General features: G+C 40.5%; 2 protein-coding genes across 3 annotated transcripts in view; both read left to right on the top strand.

Annotated features, from left to right (window-relative positions):
- The window catches only part of LOC102688830 (tetraspanin-18B), a 53,037-nt gene extending 46,422 nt beyond the window's left edge, over window positions 1-6,615 (top strand). For both annotated transcript variants that reach the window (XM_006642478.3, XM_015338472.2), the window contains 6 exons: window positions 974-1,168; window positions 2,231-2,305; window positions 2,870-2,968; window positions 3,319-3,495; window positions 5,120-5,203; window positions 5,981-6,615. In XM_006642478.3, coding sequence (XP_006642541.1) covers window positions 974-1,168; window positions 2,231-2,305; window positions 2,870-2,968; window positions 3,319-3,495; window positions 5,120-5,203; window positions 5,981-6,028 — 678 coding nt within the window. In that variant the 3' untranslated portion in view covers window positions 6,029-6,615. The remainder of the gene's footprint in view (window positions 1-973; window positions 1,169-2,230; window positions 2,306-2,869; window positions 2,969-3,318; window positions 3,496-5,119; window positions 5,204-5,980) is intronic.
- A 3,774-nt stretch (window positions 6,616-10,389) lies between these two features.
- The window catches only part of ext2 (exostosin glycosyltransferase 2), a 38,517-nt gene continuing 22,282 nt past the window's right edge, over window positions 10,390-26,624 (top strand). The window contains exons 1-8 of the mRNA XM_006642479.3: window positions 10,390-10,559; window positions 12,447-12,788; window positions 13,421-13,644; window positions 14,085-14,174; window positions 17,258-17,374; window positions 17,945-18,140; window positions 20,960-21,099; window positions 21,889-21,982. Coding sequence (XP_006642542.2) covers window positions 10,554-10,559; window positions 12,447-12,788; window positions 13,421-13,644; window positions 14,085-14,174; window positions 17,258-17,374; window positions 17,945-18,140; window positions 20,960-21,099; window positions 21,889-21,982 — 1,209 coding nt within the window. The 5' untranslated portion in view covers window positions 10,390-10,553. The remainder of the gene's footprint in view (window positions 10,560-12,446; window positions 12,789-13,420; window positions 13,645-14,084; window positions 14,175-17,257; window positions 17,375-17,944; window positions 18,141-20,959; window positions 21,100-21,888; window positions 21,983-26,624) is intronic.

Raw genomic sequence — 26,624 nt, 5'->3', positions numbered from 1 at the left:
AAAATATTTTTATTATTTCAGTTTGCAATTGCCCCCAAAAGGTGGCTGCTCCCTAGAAACGATTTAATAAGTATTATGCAGTTACACAATCCTTCTTCATGTGTGATGCGATCAACTTTAATCAATCAACTCTTATAGACTTTGCTATACAGGTATGTATTCAGTTGAATGCTGTATTGTGAGTGGTGCCAAATGAAATCTTCACAACCAAAACTTTCTCTTTCCTCTCTTAACCATAACTGAAAGCCTGCAGTGCTGAATCTCTTCTGCTGCAGGGAGGTATTGTCCTTGGGTTTTTTTTTCGATGTGTATCTGTCAGTTCCCCACTCTCCATCTCCCAGACTCCTGGGCTTCTGTCAGTGTCTGTCAGGAAGCCGTGCAGTTATGCAAGCATCTGGCTCAGACTGACAGATGGCTGATATGACAGGAAGAAAGGAACGCAGGTTTCACAGGCCAGAGAGGAAGAACAAGAGCCTCTTACATTTCCTACAGAAAACATAGTGAAAGGTCTTCCTAGCTGCAGCCCATTGCAGATAATGGTGTGCTGGCAGGTGTTTAACTTCGCTCTGATTGGATTTTCCCCTCGTTTCGGAGAGTTTGAGGGCGGGATGTACACAGCGCCCCCTATTGAAAATGACCGCCAGAATAGTTCCTTTCCCTTTCTCTCTTCTATCATGTGCCGCTCTGAGAAATCATACCAGCTTCTTTTAAAAGGATGATTTGTGTGCAGCCAATAACTTATCCAAATACCTAAACAGCTATATCTGTGAATGCTTTGAATGCTTCCTTAGCTCAACAGACAGAATTAAGATATTTACTTATTTTGCTACTGCAGTTTTATGAATTTTTGTGAAGCGTGAGGAACTATAATAAAGTGCGCATTTCTCAGCGGGGGAGGGAAGACAAGATGGACCTCAGGCAGGTGTGTCCCCATGTTGCTCCCTGGTGCTGAGCTCCGGTTGTTGTCTTGCAGCTTGGGGGCTCCTTCTTGTTGGGGGTGGGCATCTGGGTGCTAGTGGACCCCACGGGATTCCAGGAGATTGTGGCTGCCAACCCCCTGCTCTTCATAGGCGCCTACGTCATCCTGGCCATGGGTGCCATGCTCTTCCTGCTGGGGTTCCTGGGATGCTGTGGGGCGATCCGGGAGAACAAGTGTCTACTTCTCTTCGTAAGTACACTTCAGACCCTCCGAGACAGCACAGACCTCATAGCAGACATCTGGCCTCCTTTCTTTTGCAGAGTTCCCATTTGTAATCAGTTATTTCATCCAAATTCCCAGTGGTTATTCAAACATGGGTAGTGGGTTAGGTGTATGTCTTCTGTAGTTTGTAGTGTTTTTTTATTGTCTGATACAGTAGGTGTATTAACAACGTCCTTGGTAAAACACTGCTGTTTTATTGTTAGGAAAAAAGGTTTTGACACATTTGGCTCCGTAATAATGCTGTGTTTGTGAGGCTTCTTCTGGAAAAGCACTTTGCTCAAGGATTCTGCTGGTTTCTTTTAAAATATATACAATCAAGTGTCAGAGAAACACAAAACAGTTGGTAAATGAGAGGAAGCCGTTCAGCCAACCCAACTGAATTTCAGCCCAGATGTTTTGAAGATGACTACAGTAAGGACATAAATAAAAAATAAATCAAGCTAAATATATCTTGTAACAAAAAGTTGTATTTTCAATGTTTTGTATGAAATACATAGCCAATTATCTTGCAATATTTTATAACACCTACATTTTTATTTTCTTAAATAAAATATCTATCTTGTAGGATTTATAATTGGAGAAAGAGTGAAGTAGTGAAGGGGTCGGCAGGGTGGGATGAAAGGGATTCATACTGTTCTTGTATTTTTGTATATCACTGTCTGTTTGAAACTATTTTTGTGAAAACCTGATAAACATATTGATTAAGAAAACAGTGAAATAATGATTTTGGTGGGGGAATATCTAAAGTCTTGGTGCCAGATAATCGTTTCATTTGAGGAGCAATTAGTCCGTCTTAAAATATCATGAAGGAGTCTGTGTGGAGTAGTGTTTACGACTTTAGACTCCTAATTGGCAGGTAGTGAGATCAAATCCCATGTCAGGCAGTGCTGTTGTGCCTTTCAGAAAGGCACTTCACTCAGTAAATTACCCAGCAGTATAAATGTGTACAAACGACAACTACTTTGGATAAATGTGTCGACCAATGTGTAGTATTAGACACTAATACTAGTGTTCTCTCTCTTCCTCCAGTTCTTCATGCTAATTCTCATCATATTCCTCGCAGAGCTGGCAGCTGCCATTCTTGCCTTCATATTCAGAGACCACGTGAGTCTTTTCTGTAATTCACCTGGAAAGTGTTATTCCAAAAACTGAACCACTTGTAAAGGGGGTCTAAATCACAAAGCGATCGAGGTTCAGGTCTGAGGAACAAAAAAAGGCATGTTTTGTGTCATATTGTCTACCGTGACAAAGAGAGGAGATAATGTGTATGCATTTTTTTTTCTGCAAGTAACAGAAACAACACTAAATGTAATACTTAATATTGAGAAAACAACAATATTTACGACCTAAAAATATCAGAAAAACAAACTGACATCAATTTTGAGGACTGTTTTGTTTCACACTAGCAGCATTCGGATCTATGTGCCTTTTGTTTGGGTTCTTGTTAGCCCTCTAAGGTCTGCCATGACCTTGAACAATTAGACTATTTTTTTCCCTTCAAATGCCTCCCCTACGTTTTGAATTACATTGTTTCTGTGCTCTGCTAGCACTTTCGCCAATAAAGGGGAAAAAATCTCCCTATTTTCTCTGGAGACAGCACTCTTAATCATCCTGCCACTCCTCATGGTCACTTACCAGTGTCTGCATCATCTCTCTCTCTCTCGCCAGCTAACGAGAGAGTACTTTACAGAAGAGCTGAAGACGCACTATCAGGGCTACAACAACACTGACGTCTTCACTGCCACGTGGAATGCCATTATGACCACGGTGAGGCTGGTTTATTCTGCTGCGGTCCTCAGTAAAAGAAGAAAATGCAAAACTGCTGCAAGTAGTCTCTACTGATCTCTTGACAGAGACTCTGAAGAGTTTTGTTTTTATACTGTACATAGGCTTTTTTTTTAGTTTTTAGTTTTTCTGTAGCAGTATTCACATGAGTGCCCTTGCTTCATTTATGCTTCAAGAAGTCCTTAGTATAGTACAGTAAAGTCCTTACAATATTATTCTGTATATACAGTAGGCCTGAAGTTGCTTTTATAGAGGTAGGAGTGCAGTATTCTACTGTTCTCATATTGCAATTATAACCACGTAGTGTAAAGTGATTTTGGACTTCTTTCCAGTTTGACTGCTGTGGAGTGAACGGTCCTGATGATTTTGAGAATGGCCTCTTCAGGAACATCAATCCCAATGATGTGGTCCCAGAGGCCTGCTGCCAGAGGAACAGTCAATCCACAGACGAGACCTATATCAGCTTAGAGGAGTGCCTCATGGGTAGCCTGCTGTTCCGCAACAACAAGGTGACACATGCTCAGCCACGCTTTCAGACACTTCAGCTTTGAGGGGCAACTGTCAGTCCACAAGAGTCAGGGATTTACATAGTATTAGACAAGAGATTCTCAAATGATTACTTGAGAAGTAGTGTAGGTCGTATCTGGCTCTCTGCCCCTTTGTGGGTTTCTCTCACTTTGTCACATCTCTGGTTGATGGGAGGATGTGTGTGTTGTTGAACATGACACGTTATTGTCATGTCCTTCTTGTTCTACACGGCTGCTTCCGCTGAACCACGATATGAGCAGCCCATAAACAACAAACACTGGAGGACTCTTTCTGGGATTTCATCTTTTGCAAAAACAGTTTCTCGGACATACCTACTTTCCAGCTATGTGAACCCCTCAGCTCTTTTTAAAACTCTCAAAAAAAAACCTACTTAGCTAAGCATTCAGTGCCAGTTCAGCTGTTGATCCTTTGTGTAAATCTTGCGTGTATAATGAAACAAGCCACAGACTGTTGCCATTGAGACAGTGACATTTGGTGCAAGTTTTTGCTATATCTGTCCAATTGCATTGAAGAAATGGGTCACCATTTAATGCACATCAAAAATAAAAATCTGGATCGGTGATGCAAAGCTTTCACATATAAACTAATAACTGGTGAAAATGGGAGCTGATGTAATATCATGGGAGCCTCTTTAGCCTTTCAAGTCCTCATAGTGCTTTTCCATGTACTTTAGCGTGAGGGCAACCAAAGGACAGCTTGATAATTCAGCAAAATCTTGAAATACACAAAAACTACAGGACTTTTAACTTATGAGTCAAAATATGCTATGTGCACTGTATCCCTGTTTTTGTTACATGGCCAATCTGTTCCTGGTTTTCATTTGATTCAAGACTGAGAGGAAGACTTTTAAAAAGAAAAGTGGTCTGTTAGTGTAAGATTGTTGCTTTTAAAATTTTATCGTAATCTTACTCTACTTTTAAAGTTTAAAAGCAGTTTCCTTATTTTTAGGGTTATTTGTTTTTATTTGTTCTAGTTTCTTAATTATTCTTTATATGGAAGTAGTTTCTCAAATGCAGAATTTACTAGTTTCCATACATTGTTTTTGGTTTTTACCAGCAGTAATGCACAGGGAGAAAGCTTCTGCTTCATAGAGGAAAGGCTAATATTGCACTCTCGCTGTTTTGTATCGTACATTAATTCCTTGTTTTTTTTCTCAGTTTGACATGTACAGGGAAGCTATCTGTATCAAGAATGGTGCTACTCAACCAATCACTTTCATCTATCACATATTTATGTTATGAGCACCAACAAAAATGCTAATACATTTATCAGTAAGATATCTGCATATTAAGTGAGAAACACTTGGATTACCAGCTGTCAGTAAGAGTTGTAAAGACAGGTGAAATGCCCCAGTTACCTGCTATAATGAAATGGAGGATAATACTAGGCTTTAGCCTGTCTTTCTGTCATACAGACAGAGATGTAGTAATGCAACCCAAATGAGATTTGGAGGTAAACCTTCTTATTGATTTAAGAACACAATTTTAAAGCGCTTCACTCAGTTCCACTGTTGTGTGGTTTTGGGATGTAGCTGTGGCTTAATCTTTGCGGTTAGTGATTTAATTCTCCCTATCTTTTTTTAAGGGGTGTTACACCGCAGTTGTGGACTACTTTGAGACATATATTTACCTTGCTGGAGCACTGGCCATCGTGGTGTTGACAATTGAGGTAGGATTCTCTGCTCCATGCATTGTCCCTGTTCCTTGGTGGACCAGAATTAACACAGAAAAAAAACTTCTGACAGCCCAAGTAATTATGCTCCTAGAGAGCGCAGACTGTGGTGTTCACCTTGTATAAATAATGTCATACAGGAGATACAATTTTTTAGAGAATTCTTGTGTGTTTTTTTTTCATTTGACTGTTTATTGTTATATATGGTCTCATCTGTGTATTTACTGTTTTAAATAACAATATGTATTTGAAAACATTGTTTGCCTGCATTCTGCTGTCAGAAGCAGGAGGCATGCAGTGAAATTGTACAGAACCATGTTACTTTTAATATAGACTGCTTTTGCATTGATCTCATGTTTACTTGTCTTATCATCTTTTCTTCTCCAATATTTTATTCAGTTTGTGTCTCTTAAATATTTGGACTACTGTACCTATAATGGTCGTGAATGTGATTGCAGCTGTCATTCATTTATCTGTGCTATCAAGCATTGAGACTGTAGTTCAGTCTTAGGCATGCAAGCACTTTCATGTCTGATATTTTTTACATGAAGGCTAAGTATTCTTCTGCAATTCTCCAATGTTTCACTTGCACAGCATACCATATGGATTAGAAGCAAACTTGGCTTAGGTTTCTGTTATCTTCTTCTTTGTGCTGGAGAAAGTGCAGAGAGTTTTTGTAGTCTATACTGCGAGAAAATGCTCTCTAACCATTGAATTAGCACTACTGGACACTCAAACTGCAAAGAGACTGACCTCCTTTCTCTTTCTCCGCAGCTTTTTGCCATGGTGTTTGCGATGTGCTTGTTTCGTGGAATCCAGTAGATGGCACTGTTGCAAAGGACTTGTTGAAAGGGAAAATTGGAGGACGATTGCTTGTAAATTAATTTTTTTTTTAAAATTGGAATAACCAAAAGGCTTGTACTTCATGGCTGGAACGTTGAGGTACAGGGCATGATTAAATGGGGGGAAAAAAAAGCTGGAGAGAAAAATCAGATCAAATCGTGATATACTGTGGACCAGCTGAAGCCTGCTACTTCTGGATTTCTGAAGCAGAGGAGGAGGAGGGCACTGCACTGACTTTGGGATGAAGCATATTTATATTGAGGAATGTTGGCGTAGTGGATCGGGCCTATGTGTTGAGAGTATACCCTTGCTGTATCCCCCATCCCCCAGCTGGCTCTGGCAGAACCACACGCAGTCCGTTGCTATTTAAATCCCTGTTCAGAAATTATTCAACAGGCAACAGTGTGGCTGCCACCTAGCTTGAAAGCCAACCTATGGTGCTTTTTTTGTATTGTGTTGTTAATTGCAATAATTATTATTATGTGATTTTAGCTGAACCTTATCTGTATGCATTTGTATTAGAATCTATAAGAGATATTAATAATAAAAAAAACATGTTTCTGTAACCTGTCTGTACATTGGGATTTTCATTCTTTTTCTGCTGAAGAGCAAAGGGCCAGCAAGACCAGGCATAGGAGTTGTTCATCCTTGATTTAGTTAAGATGATCAGACAAAAGAACATTTTAGGCTCGTTGTGCTTCAGCAGAAACTGGTTATTGTAAAATTAGTCTTAAATTAGTGTTGTAAAAGGAGTGGTGAACTTCGTCTCAATACCAGTGATGTGTAATGAGATCATTGAATTGCGCTCTATAGCTACCTGTATGAGATCATTTGAGAAAACCCTCAATGGCCTGTCTTGAGAACCTTGTATTCATGGTAGTGATTAATACTGCCTTTAACAACTGTAGTAGAGCTGGGTCTCAAATATTTATACTACAGTACATATTCATATTCTGTTTTTACATACATAATGCACCACTTACAGGGGACCAAAAAATATGCATGTAAACAAAAAACATTGAAAGTATAATATTTCAACAGGACTTCAAAGGTTGAAATTGAATTGCAATTTTTGAAAACTCTTTTCCCTCAAAAACCCCATTGTGTCTAGAAGGTTAGAAAACTACAGTATATGGCTATGCCTTACACAGATGTCACATAAATGGTATGCTGCATTTCTTTGCAATCATGTTGAAAACTAAAATAGTGCAGCTTTACACACAGCCTGTGTAGGTTGTATTAACAGGCGCTAAAAGGCAATAATTTTGTAACATTTATCTTTGTTTCTCTTAAATGATAATGGTGATGGGTGCTATTCAATTTGGATTATTCACTGCCGATCACAGGGAAGGATCAGCATGATATTGGCGTCCTATCCAACATGTACCCCGCATTTTGAACATCACATGCCAAAGCAGGCTCCAGCTCCCCCAACCCAGCTGGATGAAGTGGTTAGAAAAAGGAATGGATGGATCTCCATGATCTTTAAAGTCAACATTTTTCACTTAGACTTTTTTAGCCAAGGAGGAAACTGAGGTACCATTGCAAACTTCTGATCACATCAAATCCTGGACTAATATTTCACCAGTTGCTTAGTTATATTAATTTATTGGAATATCAACCAAATGTCCATTGACAATCTTATGAACAGCTCATCAACTGATATCTAGATCACCAGCAATGTCCCTAATAATTTAGTCTGTCAACATGCTCAATGGTTGTTCCAATTCCTGCAGTACCTGGACACTCAAAATCCAGAACATCATTAAGACCTGCTGTTCTTACTAGCCGCAGGATGTTATCTGGTAGGGATTGTTAACATTTTTGCCAGTGAATTTATTTTCCTGCACATTTGTTCATGTAAACTTCCATAGAGGCAAGGTGAGGAACGGCCATGGTAAGGATTTATTTATTATGAATGATTAATTACAGTGTCGTCAAAGCAGAAACAACTAGCACAACATTTATTAAACATTTACAGTACAAATATACTACTAATAATAATTGTTTACACTTATGCAGTATAGCGCTTTTCTGGACACTCCACTCAAAGTGCTTTACAGGTAATGGGGACTCCCCTCCACCACCAACAATGTGCAGCCCTACCTGGATGCTGCGAATGGATGATACTATTGACCATTTACACACAGGACATCACTTAAAACATTATTGTGAGACAGGCTCGCTCTGTTCTTCGAGCTCTGACAGGAGATCATGTACGGAGCTGCCAACTCTCCCAGTAGGATTGGAAGCTCTATGGGAATTCTGGGATTGATTAGAATTGTCATTTAAGGAAGAATTAGTCTAATCCTAGAATATTTCTTGCAGTGCAGCAAAAAGTGTACTCTGTCTTCTATCTGAATCTGTTTCTCCCTGCTCGCAGAGAGCACAGCCAAGCCTCTCTGGGCAGCCAGGTCTGTCTGTGTTACCCAGTTTCTATGGCCAGGTTCTGATACTGAGCCAGTACTTTGCCAGGGTCTTTTTCTCTTTGTTGTCTCGCATCTTGGTCAGATACTCAGCTAGTGTGCATTGTCTCTGTAGTGTATTGTAGCATTTCAGTTTGCGTGTGTGTCCCAGTGGGTAAGGTAATATTGTTTGGCTTGTGTGTTTGGACTGTAACTCTTTGCTTGTTAAACTGGTTGGAAATGGAAATTCTCACAAGCACCTTTGTTTTTATATAAGTGTGTGTCTGAGGATGAGTGGGGGAGAGGAAAAAATATTAAAGTGGACTTTGGTGAAAGTGGTTATTGTGACATGGAAAGTTAATAAATACAGAAAGAAAACAGAAATCAGCTGCTGTTTATATCAGAGAACCAGGACAGTCCCACAGGGGAACACTGTACTCATGTATTATTTATAATCAACCACTATACAGTATAATGTCCTCTCTGAAACTCATACAGAGACATAGTGTAACTTCAAATCACAGTGGAAGAGAGTGCTGAGATCTCCAAAAAGATTTCATGATAATCAGCAGACTACACTTGCATTTAAAGAAATGCCTACGTTTGTATTTTCGAACAACCAGACTTCAGCTGCTCTGCCTGTGGTTTTAAATGAGGAACATGACACTCGTTTACTTCTGCATGGAGTGGAACTGACACCTTGCAAAAATTCTCAAACATAAAATTGAATTTCATCCGCAAAATGGAATTAAAAACAGACATTTAGTGACAAGGCTTGTTCACTACATATGCAAACATTATTTCTGAATGTGCAGTGAGTGTTCATAATGACAGTTCACCTCATCACTCAATCTGTGTTGTCTGTCCTTAAAGCAGTTTTCATTTCAAATAAAGTTGAATTCTTACTGCCTGCAATATAAGAATTAAGACTTTATGACCAAAACTGAACAAAAGTCTTCTAAATATCTTAATATACCACATAATTCGTTCTGTTTTGTATCCTTTACTTCTGTTGCTTGCTCAAAGAATGTTAAGTTAAATATCACTTGCCTTTTCTAAAACTGTTTTGACCATCCCCAAGAATTGTATTGCCATATGTGTGATCTAGCTAAATTCTATGTAATCCTGCACATAAAAAATGTTAGCCCTTTTTTGTGTATATTGGCAATTTTGCAGCTAATGTATTTTTCCCCTTTCATGTGTGACTGTTGGAAGAGTCGTGCTCACAGCTTGTTAATGACACCTCTTGTTTCCTTCATTACTTTTGGTAGAATACCACCAGGCCCTGGATATTTGTTCACCTGTGCTTTCAATACCTGTACCTCTTGTTCATGTCGAAAAGGGTTCTGACAGTCTCAGATACAGCCCAGAATGGATGAAAGATGTGGTCTTCTCCCTACAGCGCACCCAAGAATGTGCTACTGCTCTCTACCGTCCTCATGAAGAATAGCAAGGCGTAATGTCTCATAATGTGTTAGATCTGTTCAACAAGCTACTGTAAATGTTCATATAAACCACACATTTTAAAGTGGCGTCAAACCTGTTATGACAGAGAATACCGCATTGCAAAAATATTTATATATTTTATTCATTTTGATTTACGTTTTGATTCGCTGGTATATACTGTAATCACGGTACGACATTACAGGACTCAAGTTAACTTTGATTTCTGTATAAGTCTGCAAAAGGTCTAAAAGTACTACATTGTTCCTGTTAACCAAATTGTTTTCAAACCTGCTGCAATGAAATACTGTAAGGAAGCGTGTTACCATGAAGTAAAGCTCACACTAGTTTAAACTCTATAAGATATTATTATTACGGTAAAATGTCTAATACTACTCTAATGAAATAGACTCCACATCGCTAGGTGTCACCATTTCCACACGTTTCAACATTATTTAAATTTATACGCGTGTAGTATCTGTGGTAAATATCACGTCCAGGTCTTGGATGATGATTTCCAGGTTAAATTCTTTCTATACTTCTCTTTCGTTCAATGGTCTTAAACATCATTAAAGCGGCTGTTTATCTTGTGTAGTAAACACAAGTGAAGATATGAATTAACCATCAAACGTCAGCTTCTGCAGCAGTTGGGATATATGAAGGTCAGTTTGAACGGATAGTAGTTTGTAAAAACGACACGAATAGTGATGGGTTTTTTGATTGTTTACTTCCATACATTTTATTCAGGTGCGTTATTTCTCTTTGCCAATCTAATCAGGTTCCTGTAGTCGATAGATTAGATGATACGCATATTTTAGGTTTGATTTTTGTGTGCGCTGTGATTTCTGTTTTTGCAGGTTTTAGCGTATTGTTGGCAATCATCCACGTAAGATAAGCGTGGTGCGAGTAATAATGTCCTATGTGAACCATATAACCTAGTTTTCAATGAAAGCGGTAAAAAATTAACTTCAATAAGCTACGGACCAGAATCCCCTTAACCACTATAATTTTGATCGTCATTTAGTAGACTTTTAAAATAGCGGACAGCTGATATAAATTCACGTCTTGCTCATTTCTTGCCTTTTTTCTATTATACAGTCATGTCTGTCTGTTGGGTCTCCACTATGATGTTTGTAAAACAAGTGCCAAATGTTCAAATATTTGCTCAGCTCTAATCTGTAATCTTTAATAGTCTTAAAATTCGGCGATACAGTGGGTCAGCGCTTGATGCTGAACCCCCCTTTAAACCAGAAAATCTTTGACGATGTTGCTGATTGGAAGAGAGAGTTATTGTTAGACGTGTAAGGGATTGTGTTGACACTAGTGCTGGTCACATTGTGTGAGGCATATCTCAAAATGTGGTTACAATATTGCCGTGACACCCCTACATTGTCTAATTAACTTGCCCACAGAAAAATAATTACTGTTACACAGACCAAAGCACAGCTTTAGAGGTTTATTCAGTACATTTGTGCTGTACAAGTGATGAACAGTGGGCTGGAATCCATCAGATAACATAATACTGTCTATATGCAGGATTTGACATCCATACTGAAGCACAAATGTTATTGTTCGGTCTTGTAACATAGTGTAATGGCATAGGTACCTGACAGGTAATTGGATTAATTGGTGTTTATTTGTATTGGCTGACCCAGTTATTTCTCTTCCTTGGATTGTGTAATTGCATGTGGTTGGTTGGGTCTGGGTCGCTAAATGGTGATCACTGTTACTTGTTTTGACTTTTGGAATTGGAATCCAGTGACTCTATGAGCCTTAAAAGTCCCCAAGTGTTTATGTAGCAGAACTGCTTTGAGTAATATGCTAAGAATATATTTCCTCTTTTTTCACCAAGATGTGACATAATTGTTACTGGTATGCTACAATCTCTCACCATCATATTGGGGTAGATTAATCATTTTGCTTTTACCTCACATTTCTGTAGTGTAACAATACGGCTATACTTTTTTCTTCTTGTTTTTGTTTTATGAGCTATAAGGTGAAGAGATTTATGACATCAGATATCTCCAACATATATGAATATAGACTTTAATGAGTTCCACTAGCAAATGTTTTATTGATATGAATGTAACTGATTTCAGTCGTAATGATTAAGCCATTTAATGTCTTAAAACCTAGAAACAATAAAGAAAATTAAAACATGCACAGTAGATTAATTCAGCAGAAAGTAGACAGAAAAACAAAACAGACTTTATCTTATTATTATATATGATTGAATAACTCAGCTGCTTAATTAGGAGCAGTTAACATGCTCTAGAAAACCTGCAGTTCTCCAGGACCAGGGCTGAACATCGCCGCTACACTCTTTCACTCACTCAAGGGCACAATCATTTTTGATTTCACATCACATCAGGTCTTTAAAACTTGGTTGTTTTTTTTAAAAAAAATATCTGCCAGTTTCGCCCCGTTTGAGCCTGGAATTCCAGCACTTGACAGATGTTTCTCTGTGGCTGACCGGTCCTCCTCTAGCCTGCTGTGGAAAGCTGTCTTCTCACTGTCTCCCTTTTTGCTCGCTGTCTGTGTGGCCCCAGTGGCTGAGCCGGCCAGTTGGGCTCAGCATGTGCACGTCGGTGAAGTACAGCTCGCGGGGACCAGCTCTCATCCCGCGGATGAAGACGAAGCACCGCATCTACTACATCGCTCTGTTCTCCGTGGTGCTCCTGGGCCTCATCGCCACCGGCATGTTCCAGTTCTGGCCGCACTCCATCGAGTCGACGGTGGACTGGAGCGTGGACCGCCGCAGCGTGCACGATGCCCCCGAGGTGCGGCTGCCCGTCTCCAGCCCCATCCCCGAGAGGGGGGACCTCAGCTGTCGCATGCACACCTGCTTCGACGTGTACCGCTGCGGTTACAACCCCAAGAACCGGATTAAGGTACGGTGTGGCGCGACGACAAGCTGCCGTCCGGTAGCTCTGATATCGCGGTGCTTGAGATCCGACGCAGCGGTCGGAGGCTGGAGGCTGGGTCCGGGCGCGGGCGTAGGTGAGCGGTCAGCTGGGCGAGAAATGGGCGAAAACAAAGCTCAGGCCGGAGTCGGGACCTGTCAGGCAGGCAGCAGGTTGAAACCGGGAGACACAAGTGAAATGACCAGAGAGAGATCTGTAGACAACAAACCAGGAAGGACAAGTGGGTCCAACGCCAAGGTAAACAGTGAGCAGAGCAGGGTAATCCAAGAGTCCTAGGTCAAGCAAACGCAGTCAGAACAGAGGTAAGTACGATGAGAACGCCTAAACAAGCGATGAAGTTCTGTGTCTGAACGTCTGGGCAGTGCACAGGCAACCTGAGACAATTTCAACGGTAACATAATTAGAACACATCTCAACATGGACAAGTAAGATCTGTTCTTTTTTTAAAAAAACTGCAGACATCCTTTGCACGTGTTGTGTTTAATTTTTAGGAGTCTGCCGGGGAAAAGGGAACTGTTTCTGCGGTTATTGCTTTGGCTGTGTGCTGGGATAGTCTGGAAGAGGCCGTGGCTTTGACAGTGTCGGTCTCTTCTGTGCAGGTGTACATCTATCCCCTGCAGCGCTTCGTGGATGAGCTTGGCAGCCACATCAGCACCACGGGGCTGTCGCGGGAGTACAATGAGCTGCTCACTGCCATTTCTGACAGCGACTTCTACACCGACGACATGAACCGAGCCTGCCTCTTCATCCCCTCCATCGACATGCTCAACCAGAACTCTCTGCGCATCCGGGAGACGGCCCAGGCCCTGGCAATGTTGCCGAGGTACGCCTCTCGCTTAGGAAGCCCCCCGCTCCGTTACTTGAGACCCGTACTGTGCTAGGCCCTCAGATCCAAGGCAGGCTGACCCATTCCAGTCCAGAGACATTCTGATCACCTGTGCTCAATCCCCAGAGAGACCAGCAGTGCAAACGAGCACATTCCAGTCTGCAGCCAATTAGTCTTTGTGGATTCGGATCTAGAACTTCTTATTTATTAGCTTTAACTTGTTAGGAGGTTAAATAAAAGTTTTTCAGTTTTCCTGATGACGAAGTCAGATATTGAAATGAGATTTCATTGTGATTATTGCTTTTGTTTTTCATAGGTTTATTTAATGTATGGCAGACAGAAGCTGAACTAAGCAGAAATATACTGCTGTAATGACATAACCAGTGGCTCCAGGGCTGTTTATTCCCTTGTTTTGTGAAGGGGTGTTTCTCTTGCAGGTGGGACCATGGGATGAACCACTTGCTGTTCAATATGTTGCCAGGGGGGCCCCCTGATTACAACACTGCGCTGGACGTGCCCAGAGATAGGTACTAAGCCTTCTTCTTCCCCAAACATCCAAGAGAAACCCCCTCATGTGATTCTTCTCTCCGTGAGGGTTTTGTGAGGAAAGAACCAGTTGAAGGCTTCTTGGATAATACACCTAGCTCTGTTGACTTTGAATGTACGATTGTGAGGAAAGGTCAGGTATTGTTATCTTTTCTATTAGGAGCCCTTGAATGGGATCCCAACCGTGTACTGCAAATACGAAGGTGCAGTGTTCAGAATAATCACTGGCTTAAATAGCTATAGCACCACGTGGCAAAGTGTAATTACATGTGTTAGGAACTACTTGTTTTAAATATCCCGTCTATACTGCAGCTTGATGCGGTAGATTCATACTTGTTTTTTAGCTTCTCATGGCATAATAATAGTAGCTATTTAAACCTTTAAATGTTGTGATTGTTGTCAAGTCAGCATCAGTCCTGGAAATAGTATAATTTACAATTGAAGCCATGCCAACATATATACAAGAGATATTATGAGATTAATCTTCCTGTTGTACAGTGTCTCTCACTGTGCGTTATCTAAAGGTCCCGTGCAATGATACAGGCAAAAGAGACAGGTATATACAGAATTAACAGCTTGAGTTTAAGAGTGAATTCTAAGATCCTATTTGAAAGTGCTCACTATTGTGATGTGATATGAGTTAGCAATTCGTTCCACAAACTGAGACCAACAGAACAGGCAGCACAGCCCCCCACTGTTCAAAGCCTTCATTTGGCCGGAGTCCGGAGATCTAGTATGACGTGCTGGTGAACGGGGAGTTAACACTTCACTGAGGTTTTGCCCTCTGTAAACAATGACAAGTCTTCAGAATTTAAATTTCTGAATTGTCTGCAGCCTTGTCGGTTCGCCAGCACCAGTTTGACTTTTGAATCGTATTCTTGTTCAGTAGTGCATCTGAGATCATTAAAGACCACTAGAGGGCAGTCTGAGGATGGCGGAAGTAAGTAGCTATTCTTACAGCCTCGCTGTTGCTCTAATAAAGATGTTAAAGTACACTCAACTAATGTTATTTCAGTGGAGGTTTCTTTTTAAAAAATCGTACATATGAAAAAAAGACGTTTTCAGATTTTTATATCACACATTTAATTGTGGAATCTATCTTTATAGGTTTGATTGCACAAAGTGTTCTGGATTTCGTGCTTGATTGTACTTTATTATCATTACAACTAGTTACATCGAATTTGGTTTGGTGAGCTCATACAATTTAAAGACATACAATACAAATGTACAACATAAAGCCAGTGACAGACATGCTGTTGGAAATAACTGCAGGTTCTCTGTGATGTAAAGCTGTTTTCTAGTCATTTTTGTAATGACAGTTTTTTTTTTTAAATGAATTGGCAGTTGTGTTTTTTTATGACCCCTGATTTGAAATTGCCATTTGCCAGTCACACTGGCTTACTGCTGTGATCCCTGTAGCGGTCTAGGGGAGAGAGGACTGTGCGCACTCGTTCTGGAAAGAGTACTTCTCTGAGCCCCACAGCGTTTGTCAGAGGGTTAGCAGTGATTGGAAGAGCGAGCTGGCTTTCCCTGTTAGCACTTCAGGCTTGCTCACAACCGGCATGTCACAGGGGTTTCTGTTCCAGGGCAAGCTGTGTTGTGTTTATCTTAATTTTCAGAAATCTCAGGTTACGCAAGCTGGAAATGCTCTTGTAAACAGGCATCTGAGTTTCTGAGGTGTGAAAGATCAGTGTGCCTCGTACGTGGGCAAACATAATTATCGTCTTTCCTCGAGCCAGGGAGATTTTTAAGCACTTTTCTTTTGGCTTCCCTCCCTGTTATTGCAGAAAAGGTGAAATTTAAGTATAAGAAAGCCCTGAAATGATGTTCACTTATTGTGGAGATATAGAGAATTTCCTCAGATTAGACAGCTGTGTTCCTTTTGGCTTTAAGCCTCATCAAAAACAGCTGACAGTGTGGAGGTCGAGCCTGGGACTGGGTGAGCAGACCAGTGTTATATTAACCCCCTTGATAGTGGTGTGTCACTGCACTGAACAGAGTTCACTGGCAGAGTTTTAAAGTAGTTTTGGAAATAATTGACATTGATTTGTCAATATCTCAAAATAATATACTTCAAATCTTATTCTGAATTTGAATTATGCAAAACCACAATTGTTACATTATTTAGATAGGAAAAAATTGAATTCCTAATGCTTCCATCTCTTCATTACTGCATAACTCACTTGGCATCTTTGGATATTGCCTAACTTACAATTATGTAGTTTAAAAATGCCTTCGTTGTATTTTGTAGTCTACTTGCTTTGAGATATCATCCTATCTTCTTTTAGACATCCAGAAGTGACCCCTGGGTTCTTCAAAGTCACAAATTAGACCTTGCTGCCACTAAAAAAAGTTATTCTTCATTCAGATGATGGTTTCAGCCACAATGTGTTTATTTTCTACCGCTAAAGCCAACAGTTAAAATATTAAATTGCTAGTGTATGTTGAAAGTGAGTGCCAGTATTTCCAGTTCTTTTTAGAGTGATGGTTGTGGTAGTCTGAACCCTAAATTAAAGACTCGTATAGGCTATCTTTATTTAGTGAATGACAGCCTTTCTACTTTTGAGCAATATCTCTGTCTCTTGGACTGTTGACCCAGGATGTCCTTCAATCATGTTAACTTGCTCAAGGATGGTGGGACTAGAGGCATGAAATTGCACATTTTCAGAACAATATAAAGGCTGCAAAAGAGAGGAGGCCTTTCAATTGAACCTGCTTATTCAGTTTCTAGTAGCTTATTGACCCAAGAACCATATCTGTCTAATTCTTGAAGAATCCCAAGGAGTCTTTTAGACAACATGCATGCCAGAGTATATTTGGGAGTCTCCTGTGGTTTTCAAATTTCACAGGCTGACAGTGAATTAACAGAGGTCGAAGGCTAAATCGATGCGTAGCTGCATTGTTTAAAAATGGGGTAAAATATTTTGTTTCAGTTGTGAATTTCTTTAATTTCCACAAATGCGTCGAACTGAGCCTCTGGCAGCGTTGCTGTTCGGCACGTGTTGCTCTCCAGGTGTCCGTGTTCAGGACGGCAGCATGGCGGTGACATGCATGTGTGTTGCAGGGCGCTGCTCGCGGGAGGAGGTTTCTCCACGTGGACGTACCGCCAGGGCTACGACGTCAGCACCCCTGTGTACAGTCCCCTCTCCGCTGAGGTGGAGCTGCCAGAGAAACAGCCTGGGTGCGTACGCGTGATCGGGGTAGCAGCGATCAGGCAGTTATTTCCTTTCCAGCAGTTTCCTTTCTGTATGTTAACGGTGTGTCCCACATGACGTTAAGATATACAAGTTTCCCTTGACTCTGAGGAGCTTGTCGTCCTTTCATGAGCTTTTAGTACTGAGCAAAGGTGTGGAACCCAGCTAACCAGCATGACTCCAGTTTTCTCCTGCTTCGGAGTCCGGAACATATTACTACTAGACCTAAGTAAATATGTCTTTCTTTCTGTAAGTAAACATTCCATTGTACTACTACATGTACCGGTTACATATGGCAATAAAGTTCAAGTTCAATAGATGCCCAGAATTGGACAGAAAACCTCTCATGTTTAGGTCACGGAAAGCACGGGCAAAATAGGAGTAGAAATCACACTGCTGGCACCTTATCTTTCCTTTTCCGAAGCACCTAGACATCTGTTTGTATATCCCATCTTTTCTTCATTACTCAGTGGAAAGTTTAGTATTACAGATGATCTGAATAGTGAAATGTTTAGAGATCCTGAATTCGGGTGTGGGGCCCCTCTTCTCTGTTCCAGTCCTCGGCATTACTTCATCCTGTCCTCGCAAACAGCCATCCATAGGGAATACCGGTCCGAGCTGGAGCGGCTTAAGGCGGAGAATGGGGAGGCTATCCTCATCCTAGACAAGTGCACCAACCTCTCCCAGGGCATTCCATCTGTCCGCAAGCGCTGCTACAAAAACCAGGTCTTTGACTACCCACAGATCCTGCAGGTGAGGCGCTGCCTTTTACACAGAGCACAATAGCAGCTTCAGCACTGACTGATTTTTTTTTTCCTTGTAAGCTTTAGATTACGGTTATGGTCCTCTCCTTACGCCCTAAATGCCACCGAACTGGTTTGCATACTGTCCTAGTAAAGTGTTGCCCAAAGCATAAATTTGCTTTTCCACTGCTCTGCGTTTGGGTACCGTACTGTACAGAACTATACAGAAAGCTTATAGCACACTTGTGTCATCTGCATGGTCTGTATTCCAGCCCGTGTTATCATGCAGAAACAGGATGTGCACAGACTGTAAATTGCAGGTGTTTATTTCTTTAACAAAAGCAGCTCCACTGAAATTGTAAGCTAGCAATTGGTAATGAAATGTTTTCTGAAAATGTACCTTAGGTTTAATCATTCCCTTTTATGCTTATTGACAGATCAAAGTGAGGTCAATTGTGGTTTTTAAGGTCATTCTGTTTAATTTAGGGGAAAAAAAGATTTAGTATAATGAAAGTGAACTGGTTTTAAATTTTATAGAAATGTAAATGTGAGCTTCACCTGCCATTTCTCCACAGTCTCCACATTATTTCCAGTAAATGTTTTCATTTCTTGTCGATGACTCCAGTTTGATTGGTAGCTTTATAAGCCAGTCTTTGTCACCACCAGCACAGTCTGAAGCTGCTATAATTTTTTTATTGCATCAGATGCAGAGAATTATCCCTTCCCACCCAAGAACATGTATATAAACATACCAGTATATTTGTTGTATCGCACTGCTTTACAGAAAAATTAACTGACATTGGGAGTTATTCATTGTGCATGATCCAGATTATTTATTTTGAAAATAATCATTTTTGAGAAAGTGTTTCCGCTGAGCTAGATCTGAAAAACCATGCCCCAACAGAAGTATAAAGCAACATGTTTCTTCATCAGTACATTGAAACACAATCAGCAGATCTAGGATGCTGTTGCCACTAAGACAACTAGAAAGCTATGCATCTCAGCAGCCAGCCTTCCATTCGATACTGTAGACTTCCATAGATTCTAAACTTACACTCCCTAGGCCACTGGGTTTGTATTGGACCTGAAATGTACAGCTTGTGATTAAAAAAGGAAGATAGAAGGGCAGGCGTTGGATAGTCTCAGAGTGAAAATGTCAGGTTGATACGTTTGTGTCAAACCACTTAATACGTAAAAGTCTTCCAGTGGAGTCGTGCTACAGAATGTATTAAGCGAAACCTGAAAACACCAGCTCAGCAGAACAGGGCACTGTCGGAGCCTGTACCGCTCCTGTAGAGTGCTTATTTAGTGGGAAAAACAGTTAGGCTTTAACTCGGCGCTCTGTAGTTTGTCTCTGCCTCAGTGTCTAGTGTTCTTTTCCTTGTGCTGCCCCGAAATGTGCTGCTCTTTGGAATGCCTGAACAGTGTCGTTCAGGATCTCTCCACCGTAGCATATGCATATTTCTAATCCAGCCTTGTCTAGACAGGAAGTGTGGTTATCAGGAGGGCTAGGGCATTGTGGTCACGCATATGAGAGCTGTTCTGGAGGAGAGGGCGTGATAAACCCACGAGAACCCCCTCACCTGCACTAGAACGAGTTCATCAAAAGATTTATTCACCATTATCGATTCACCGATCTGCATGTTTCTTTTCGTTTTTGCAACACCGAGTATGAAATAAGCATGACTGTTATCTGAGAATCTACCCTTCTGCAAAGTTGGATTGAAATTAATTCAATAAGTTCAATGTAATCAATTTTACAAAACAAAACAAAATTTGTTTGAAACAGAACTCCGCTCAATGTAAAGTGTTTTAGATTATGTCTGCATTAGGTTACCTGTTGGAAACTGTACCTCTTAAAAACTTCTAGGACATTGTGGGTCCCAGTCTGGGTCATGTCACCACCAAGCTGTGACCAGAATTCCTCAAATGGTGATTCCCTGCAGCTTCCTGGGCACTCGCAGAGTTGCGGTCCCGTTATTGAGATACGTGCCTCTCCTGTAGTCAGTGCTGAGGCTCCAGTGTGGGGCTGTGTAGCCTGAGACGTGTTGAAATTTGAGTGACTTGAAGGCAGGTGGGTCCTCCGTTTCCTCATTCTGCCCTGCATGTGGTTACAGGGTTTATAGCTGTTAGCCAGGATATGTAAATCTTATAGTTGGCGATTCCTAATTGGGTGCGTATATAACAAAAGTAGTCAATTCTATTTTTGGTTTTCTAAGCTAACTATTTTCAAGACACATCTGCATAGAAAAACGTTTTATGAGAAGATATGTGGTTTTTATCTTTTGCACTTCAAAATTGAAGGATTCGCACTGAGATACTGGATGTTGGCTGCCATTCATCCTGCAGTCTGTGTGGATTCTGTTGCCCCCGTATGATGATGATGGGGACACTATACTGTGAAAAAGGCACCTTCCTCTGGATGAGATGTAAAACCGAGGTCTTGACTCTCTGCCATCATTAATAATCCCAGGGTGTTGCATCACTTTCTTCTCCTCCCCACTGAGAGCTGGTGTGTGGGGAGCGTTCTGGCCCACTATGGCTGCTGTCGTATCATCCAGTTGGGGCTGCTCATTGGTGGTGGTGGAGGGGAGTCCCCATTATCTGTAAAGCACTTTTGAGTGGAGTATTCAGAAAAGGAATTATTATTATTATTATTATTATTATTAAAGGCATCTAGTAAGTAGTAGGAGACTGAAACTGCTTTTGTTTCATTTTGATTTGAGGCCCTGTGGGTTAGAAATGGATGATTTCAGATAATTATAGGATGTTCTTTTAGTTCCTCACAGACCTAAACTTTCACCTTGCTCTCGTTCTGCTCTGGGCCAGGAGTCCTCGTTCTGTGTGGTGCTCCGGGGAGCTCGGCTTGGACAGGCTGCGCTCAGTGACGTCTTGCAGGCTGGCTGTGTCCCTGTCATCATTGCAGACTCCTACATTCTGCCCTTCTCAGAGGTCCTAGACTGGAAGAGGTATACTGCACCCCCTTATCATCACAGAGACACAGTGCCTGCCACAGAGGAGCTGAGACAGTGAGAGGCCATTCTCTGGGCAGAGAGTGGTCTGCGTGCCATCTGGAGATGTTTTGTAAAAGTTGATATTGAGTTAAAGCGAAGACCACCAGCAGTTCTGAAGATGACTTAATGCAAAATGTTCAAATGAAGTCATTGGTGATGTCGGAGTAAAAAGGTATTCTGTTAGAACTATATGATTAATAACTGTAACGTATTTCTCTGTAAGCAAAGCATCTGGTTCAGTTTTGATTTGATAAGGTCCCAAAATGATTGCACGTGGCCATTATTGACAGATTTCATGACCTGCAGACAACTGTTAAGAACGTTTTGATTTATAGCAAAATGTCGGCCTGAACATTCAACCCTCAAGGTCTGATCTTCAGAATGCTTCTGTGTTTCCAAGACTTTTAACTGTTTTAACATGCAATACTCTTTGAGTATTCAAAGAGTGATGTTTAGCAAGCCCAGCCAGATATTCTCATAAACCAGTTATAGGCCCTGATTAGCTTTGTACAAATTTGCTTAGATGGACATGAAGTTAAAACTATAAGATAAGATCAGGTGTGAAATGCTGTGCAGTGAGAGTCTTTTTTTTCTATTTTATATAGTTGTTTGTTTTTTCTTAGTGCGTTTTTTTATACTGTACCCCTTTTTTCCTGTGCTGAATATTCTGAAAGTCATTAATTAACTGGTAACACAGAATACTGGTTCTGATGCAGGTCTGACTATTGTGTGTTTCTTGTTTAGAGCATCAGTGGTCATTCCAGAAGACAAACTGCCTGAGATGTACACCATTCTAAAGAGCATCCCTCACAGACAGGTGGAGGAAATGCAGAGACAGGTAGGTTTATTATTGACTGAGAGTTGGATCACAACTTAGCCCTTGGTATTCCTGTGAGATCAGCAATCTCCAGATGCAAAGATAATTAGGTAATTCATGACAAATAATCTGTAAATTCAACAATCTCCAGGAATGGATCTACCCTAATAGTGCTTGAAATATACCTGCAGTTCTGCTTGTAATTATTTTATTGATAGTAGCATTATTTATAATGTCCGTAAAACTGAATTTGACTTTATGGTTCAATTGAGGATTCTTAGAGAGAGTGATTTCTTGATGATTCCAAGCCAGAAGAGGTTATAAACCTCTGCCCAGTACCCAGGGCCAGTCCTTTTGATTTCTTGTCTGTTTCTCTCTAGAGATGTTCGACTTCAACTTCAATCTACTTCAGTATCTCAAATAACCACTGCCTAGCTCCAAAATGTATTCAGACAAGAAGACTTTGACCTTCATGTGTTTTTCCAAAACATCTACTTGGCTAAAACACAACTAGGTCTAAATTCCTTTTGGTTTAGTTGCTTTATTAATCGTTAATCCCAATCTGTTTATTAACAAAGTTTACTTCTGGGTGTGTATTACTGTTTGAATTGAAATCAAAACTTCATTCACTTCAAAATTGGTCAAGGGTTTTTAAAGGTTTGGAAATACATTTTCTCTGCCTATCAGTTGGGATCTCAGTGCCTGAACCCATGGCTAATTCAAGGCATACCATGTCATGGCATCATTGGACTTCAGTACCTGCCAGTGTTTAGGACACTGCATAGGGTCACTCTGTGAAAGGCTTTCCTGGGGAAAGCAAACATGTTTTAAGTTTTAATTCTGTTTTAATCTCTGTCGTGAATCTAGGCAGAGAATGTTTGACTGTTTTAGACTGGACCCTTCAAGGCCATCGTATCCGTGTTGCGAATGGTGGGCCAGTTTACCTCACTGTTTCCTTTTCAGTCAGTTAGCTTAATTTAGTTACAATAAACAACAAGTAAAGCCTCTCAGAAACCCTTCAAGAATTCAAGATGGTTTTCATTCTCCATGTCACAGCAGGACTGTTTCTGAATTAAACTTAACAAACAGATATTTCAAACAACTAGTCTTTAGCCCAAACAGAACTGTTTCGTTCTTGAAGTCCAAAACACTTAGCCACTCTCAGAACTTTTTATTCTTATCAGTTTCCGTTGGATGTCTAAAGGTTTATTCAGGATGATATGCTTCCCATATTTAGACAAACCTCTGTTAACTACAATGCTGTGTGACTAGGGGAAAGGGTTCATGTCAGCATGTTTGTCATTGAAAGTATGCTTAATGCTTGCTAAGGGGTCTCTGTAGAGTTGTATAAACATTAAACTGTGTTTTATAGAAGGTGTAGCATGACAACTAGTGTTCCGCGTATCGGGGGGGGGAAACTGAGCTAAATGAAGGGAGCACAATAAAAAAAAAACTGGGAATTGCTAATATCCCAATGCTGTAAAAAGATTTAATAAAATTAATTTGGGAAACAATAAAAAGGTGTCTGGGTAGAATAAAATACGACTCTGTATGAACCAGAGATGTCATTTAAGAATCACCGATGCATTTTTATGTGAATGTTTATATAGCGATCATTGCGCAAGTTTACAAGCTGAGATGTCTTGCCTGATTAAATGAAAGTTACTCAGGACATTACTTTTAAATAATTGACACTTGACAGTAGGAAATAAGAATCTCTGAGCTCTCTTTACTCATAGTCCTGACAACCTACAGTATGTCACAGGTTAGGGATATGCACATTCCACCTTATTACGTTTTTAAAATGTGTACCAGCAACCTGGCAGAACCAAAATGGCCAATGATGTTTTAACAGCTCCCTAATGGATGATGATCTGTCCAGTTTTTAGACGAAGGGCTGTAGTCTTTTACAGGGTGAGAGGGTTAAAGAAGACTTTCTCCAATCCCAGTGAGATGATTAGGTGCCATGTTTCCGTCTAACTCCTTGTAAAAGCCTATCTTCTGCTGGAGTAATAGGGTGTTGTATAGCTATTAAACATCATTCCACGCACAAGCACATCTGGTTCAACTCTGAGGAGCTGTCCTCTTACATCAGCTTCCTACCTCAACTGGGCCCAGCTTAGGCCAGGGCAGTGATACTGTATGTATGTAGTTGTGCTGTGTTAGGGAGGAGGTTGCACAGATTGCATTCAAAGGTATAAATATCATTGTTCTCAGTGAGTCCTAACAGGCTTATTCGGTTAGTGTGATCAGCTCTAGAGGAGGCATTTGCTAAATTCATACCATGGACTATTGTCAAGGCTGTGCTGAAAAAAGGTTTCTAACATTCTGATATTTAACTGTTTTCTTATTTGCATGTTTCTTAAATAGTTACCATCCTAAAGGCTGACCCCAGCATCGGGATCTCTGTTCAGTTTTAATTCTATAAATCTGAAAAAATCTTGACACGCCAAAAGGAAAGATAACAGCACAGGTTTGCTTGTTTTGTAGGTGACAATTTTTTTTTTTAGGAGTTAGATGATTTTTCCTTTCTGAATCATTCCACACATGCTCGCATTAATCCATGACAAGCTATTTTATCTACATTCTAAAATACTACAAGTGTTGAATGTGCAGGTGTTGAGGAGAGAGCACTTTAAGGACTGTAATGCTTTAAAATGCACAGAAGAGGGCGCACACAACTCAGTCTTGACTGTCCAGCTGGGGAAGGCATTTCTGTCTTGATTTGATCTGACTTCCCACAGAGAATATCACTCCACATGTGTTGCCGAGCCTGTTGTGCTCCCAAACCACAGAGATACTAAGTACAGCCTTAACTCTTGCGTTATCTTTTTACGGGTCCTGTCCTGTGGGGAGACATGTTTTCCCTAAAAAAATAAAATAAAATGCCATTCAGATCTGTGGCTGCCTGAACAATCTCGTTTGATTCCTGTACATCGTTTCTTTGTTGCAGAACAAAACCCCACTTGTGACTGCTTTTCACTGTGCAGTGACCTTTTGTCTTTTGGCCACTTCAAAAAAGCACTGTTACAGCAGCACAGTCATGAGGGGTGCCATTTTTCAACATTTGTACAATCCATGCCAGTATGAATTTGTGCAATAAAGTTCTTATCTGAATGTTAACAGCTGCTGAAAGATAAGTGGTCAACACTACACTATGAACTTTTTACAGATTGCGTGTTGAGATGCAGTGTGTTTTGTAAATCAGACAGAAGAAGGACTTAAATATGTACCACATTAACATACAGAGTCACAACAGAAACAATCACTTTTCAAAATTGTACTTGTATCATTGGCACTTCGTGTCTGAAACCAGGTTACTCATAATTATTTAAGTCTATTAAACTGTGCATTGGTAATTAAGCAGCAACAGCATTTACTTTTCACCTAAAACAATTTAGAATATCTAATATGTATGTCTGCAGAGCATTTATCTCTTGTAGTACTTTCCATCAGTAAGTGAGTTATTATTGTGTATATAAGATATCAGTGCTTGTACCTGACACTTTTTTTCCTCATGGTATGTATTGCTTATACGTATGTAACTAGTCGATAAGATAAAAAGAAATCGAAAGCTGAAATAGAGTGAAGTTTATTTTCATCTGTCTCAGTAGTTCTCCGAAATACCCAGAAGTGGAAGTGATAGCTCAAACCTGTCCCAGGTCAGCCTCTCTTCTGGTGGAGCAGGGTTTGCCCGTAAAATTCTCGAATGCTGGCTGAGGAGGCGGCACCTTCGTTTCAAGCAGGAGAGTTTTCTTTTTTTGCCTCCTTTGGTTGGAAAGGAAACTTTCATCACTCTGTGATTTATAGCCGTTTGGACTCCCTTTGGGATTAGAAAGTCTTTTTAAATACACTTCCCCTCCATAAAAATAAAAGCTGTTTTTGTGTTTTGTTTTTTTAGTATTGAAGGTATAGGCCAGTGCTGTTGCTGAGAGTTTAATGTGGCAGGGATTACTGTAATTCACATGTGGTGGCAATGCGTTTCTCAGGGCAATTAAAAGCATTGCAGAACTCCAGTGTTACAAAGCAGCTGGAGGGTTGGGAACAGAATGTCAGTGCTGTTCGTGCAGGTACAGCCGATGGGATTCCAGTTCTTTTTCTTTTTTTTATTTCTTTGGCAGCGCGGTTGAGGTACAAAGAAAATCATGCTGGACGGGGGGAAATATTTTAACTTTCATTGTTATCGTTTATGATGACAACCCAGAGAGAATTATTTTTTTACCACTCACTGTTATGGTACAAAGCCACAGAGTTAACACTTTGGAAATGAATGGCCTTACTAAATCTTCGTTATTGCTGTTCAAAAATGCTGAGCAGCACAGTGCGGGGTGTTGAAGTGGTTAGAAGACAGCAAGAGGCTGCCATTTGGCTCATCAGCAGTTGTCCAGTTCCTAGTAGCTAATTGATCCCAGGGCTTCGTCTGGACAGTAATGGGAGGATAATAGAATCGGTAACGCATGTCATTCTCTGCAGAAGATAATGGTGACAGCAGTGGAAAACCGATTGTTTATTAAGGGCCCTAGGGATCTCACAGGTTTTTCTATATGCATGCCTTTATGCACTTTTTTAACTTTAAATACAGTCAGTTTGACTATTTGGATTCTTTCACTTTTGGTCATTCCACCCCTTTCATTGCAGAGTTAGAATTTCCCCAAGTTAATGT

Source organism: Lepisosteus oculatus, chromosome 21, assembly GCF_040954835.1.
Source record: "Lepisosteus oculatus isolate fLepOcu1 chromosome 21, fLepOcu1.hap2, whole genome shotgun sequence".
Classification (NCBI taxonomy): domain Eukaryota; kingdom Metazoa; phylum Chordata; class Actinopteri; order Semionotiformes; family Lepisosteidae; genus Lepisosteus; species Lepisosteus oculatus.
This window is presented reverse-complemented; position numbering and strand designations above follow the sequence as displayed.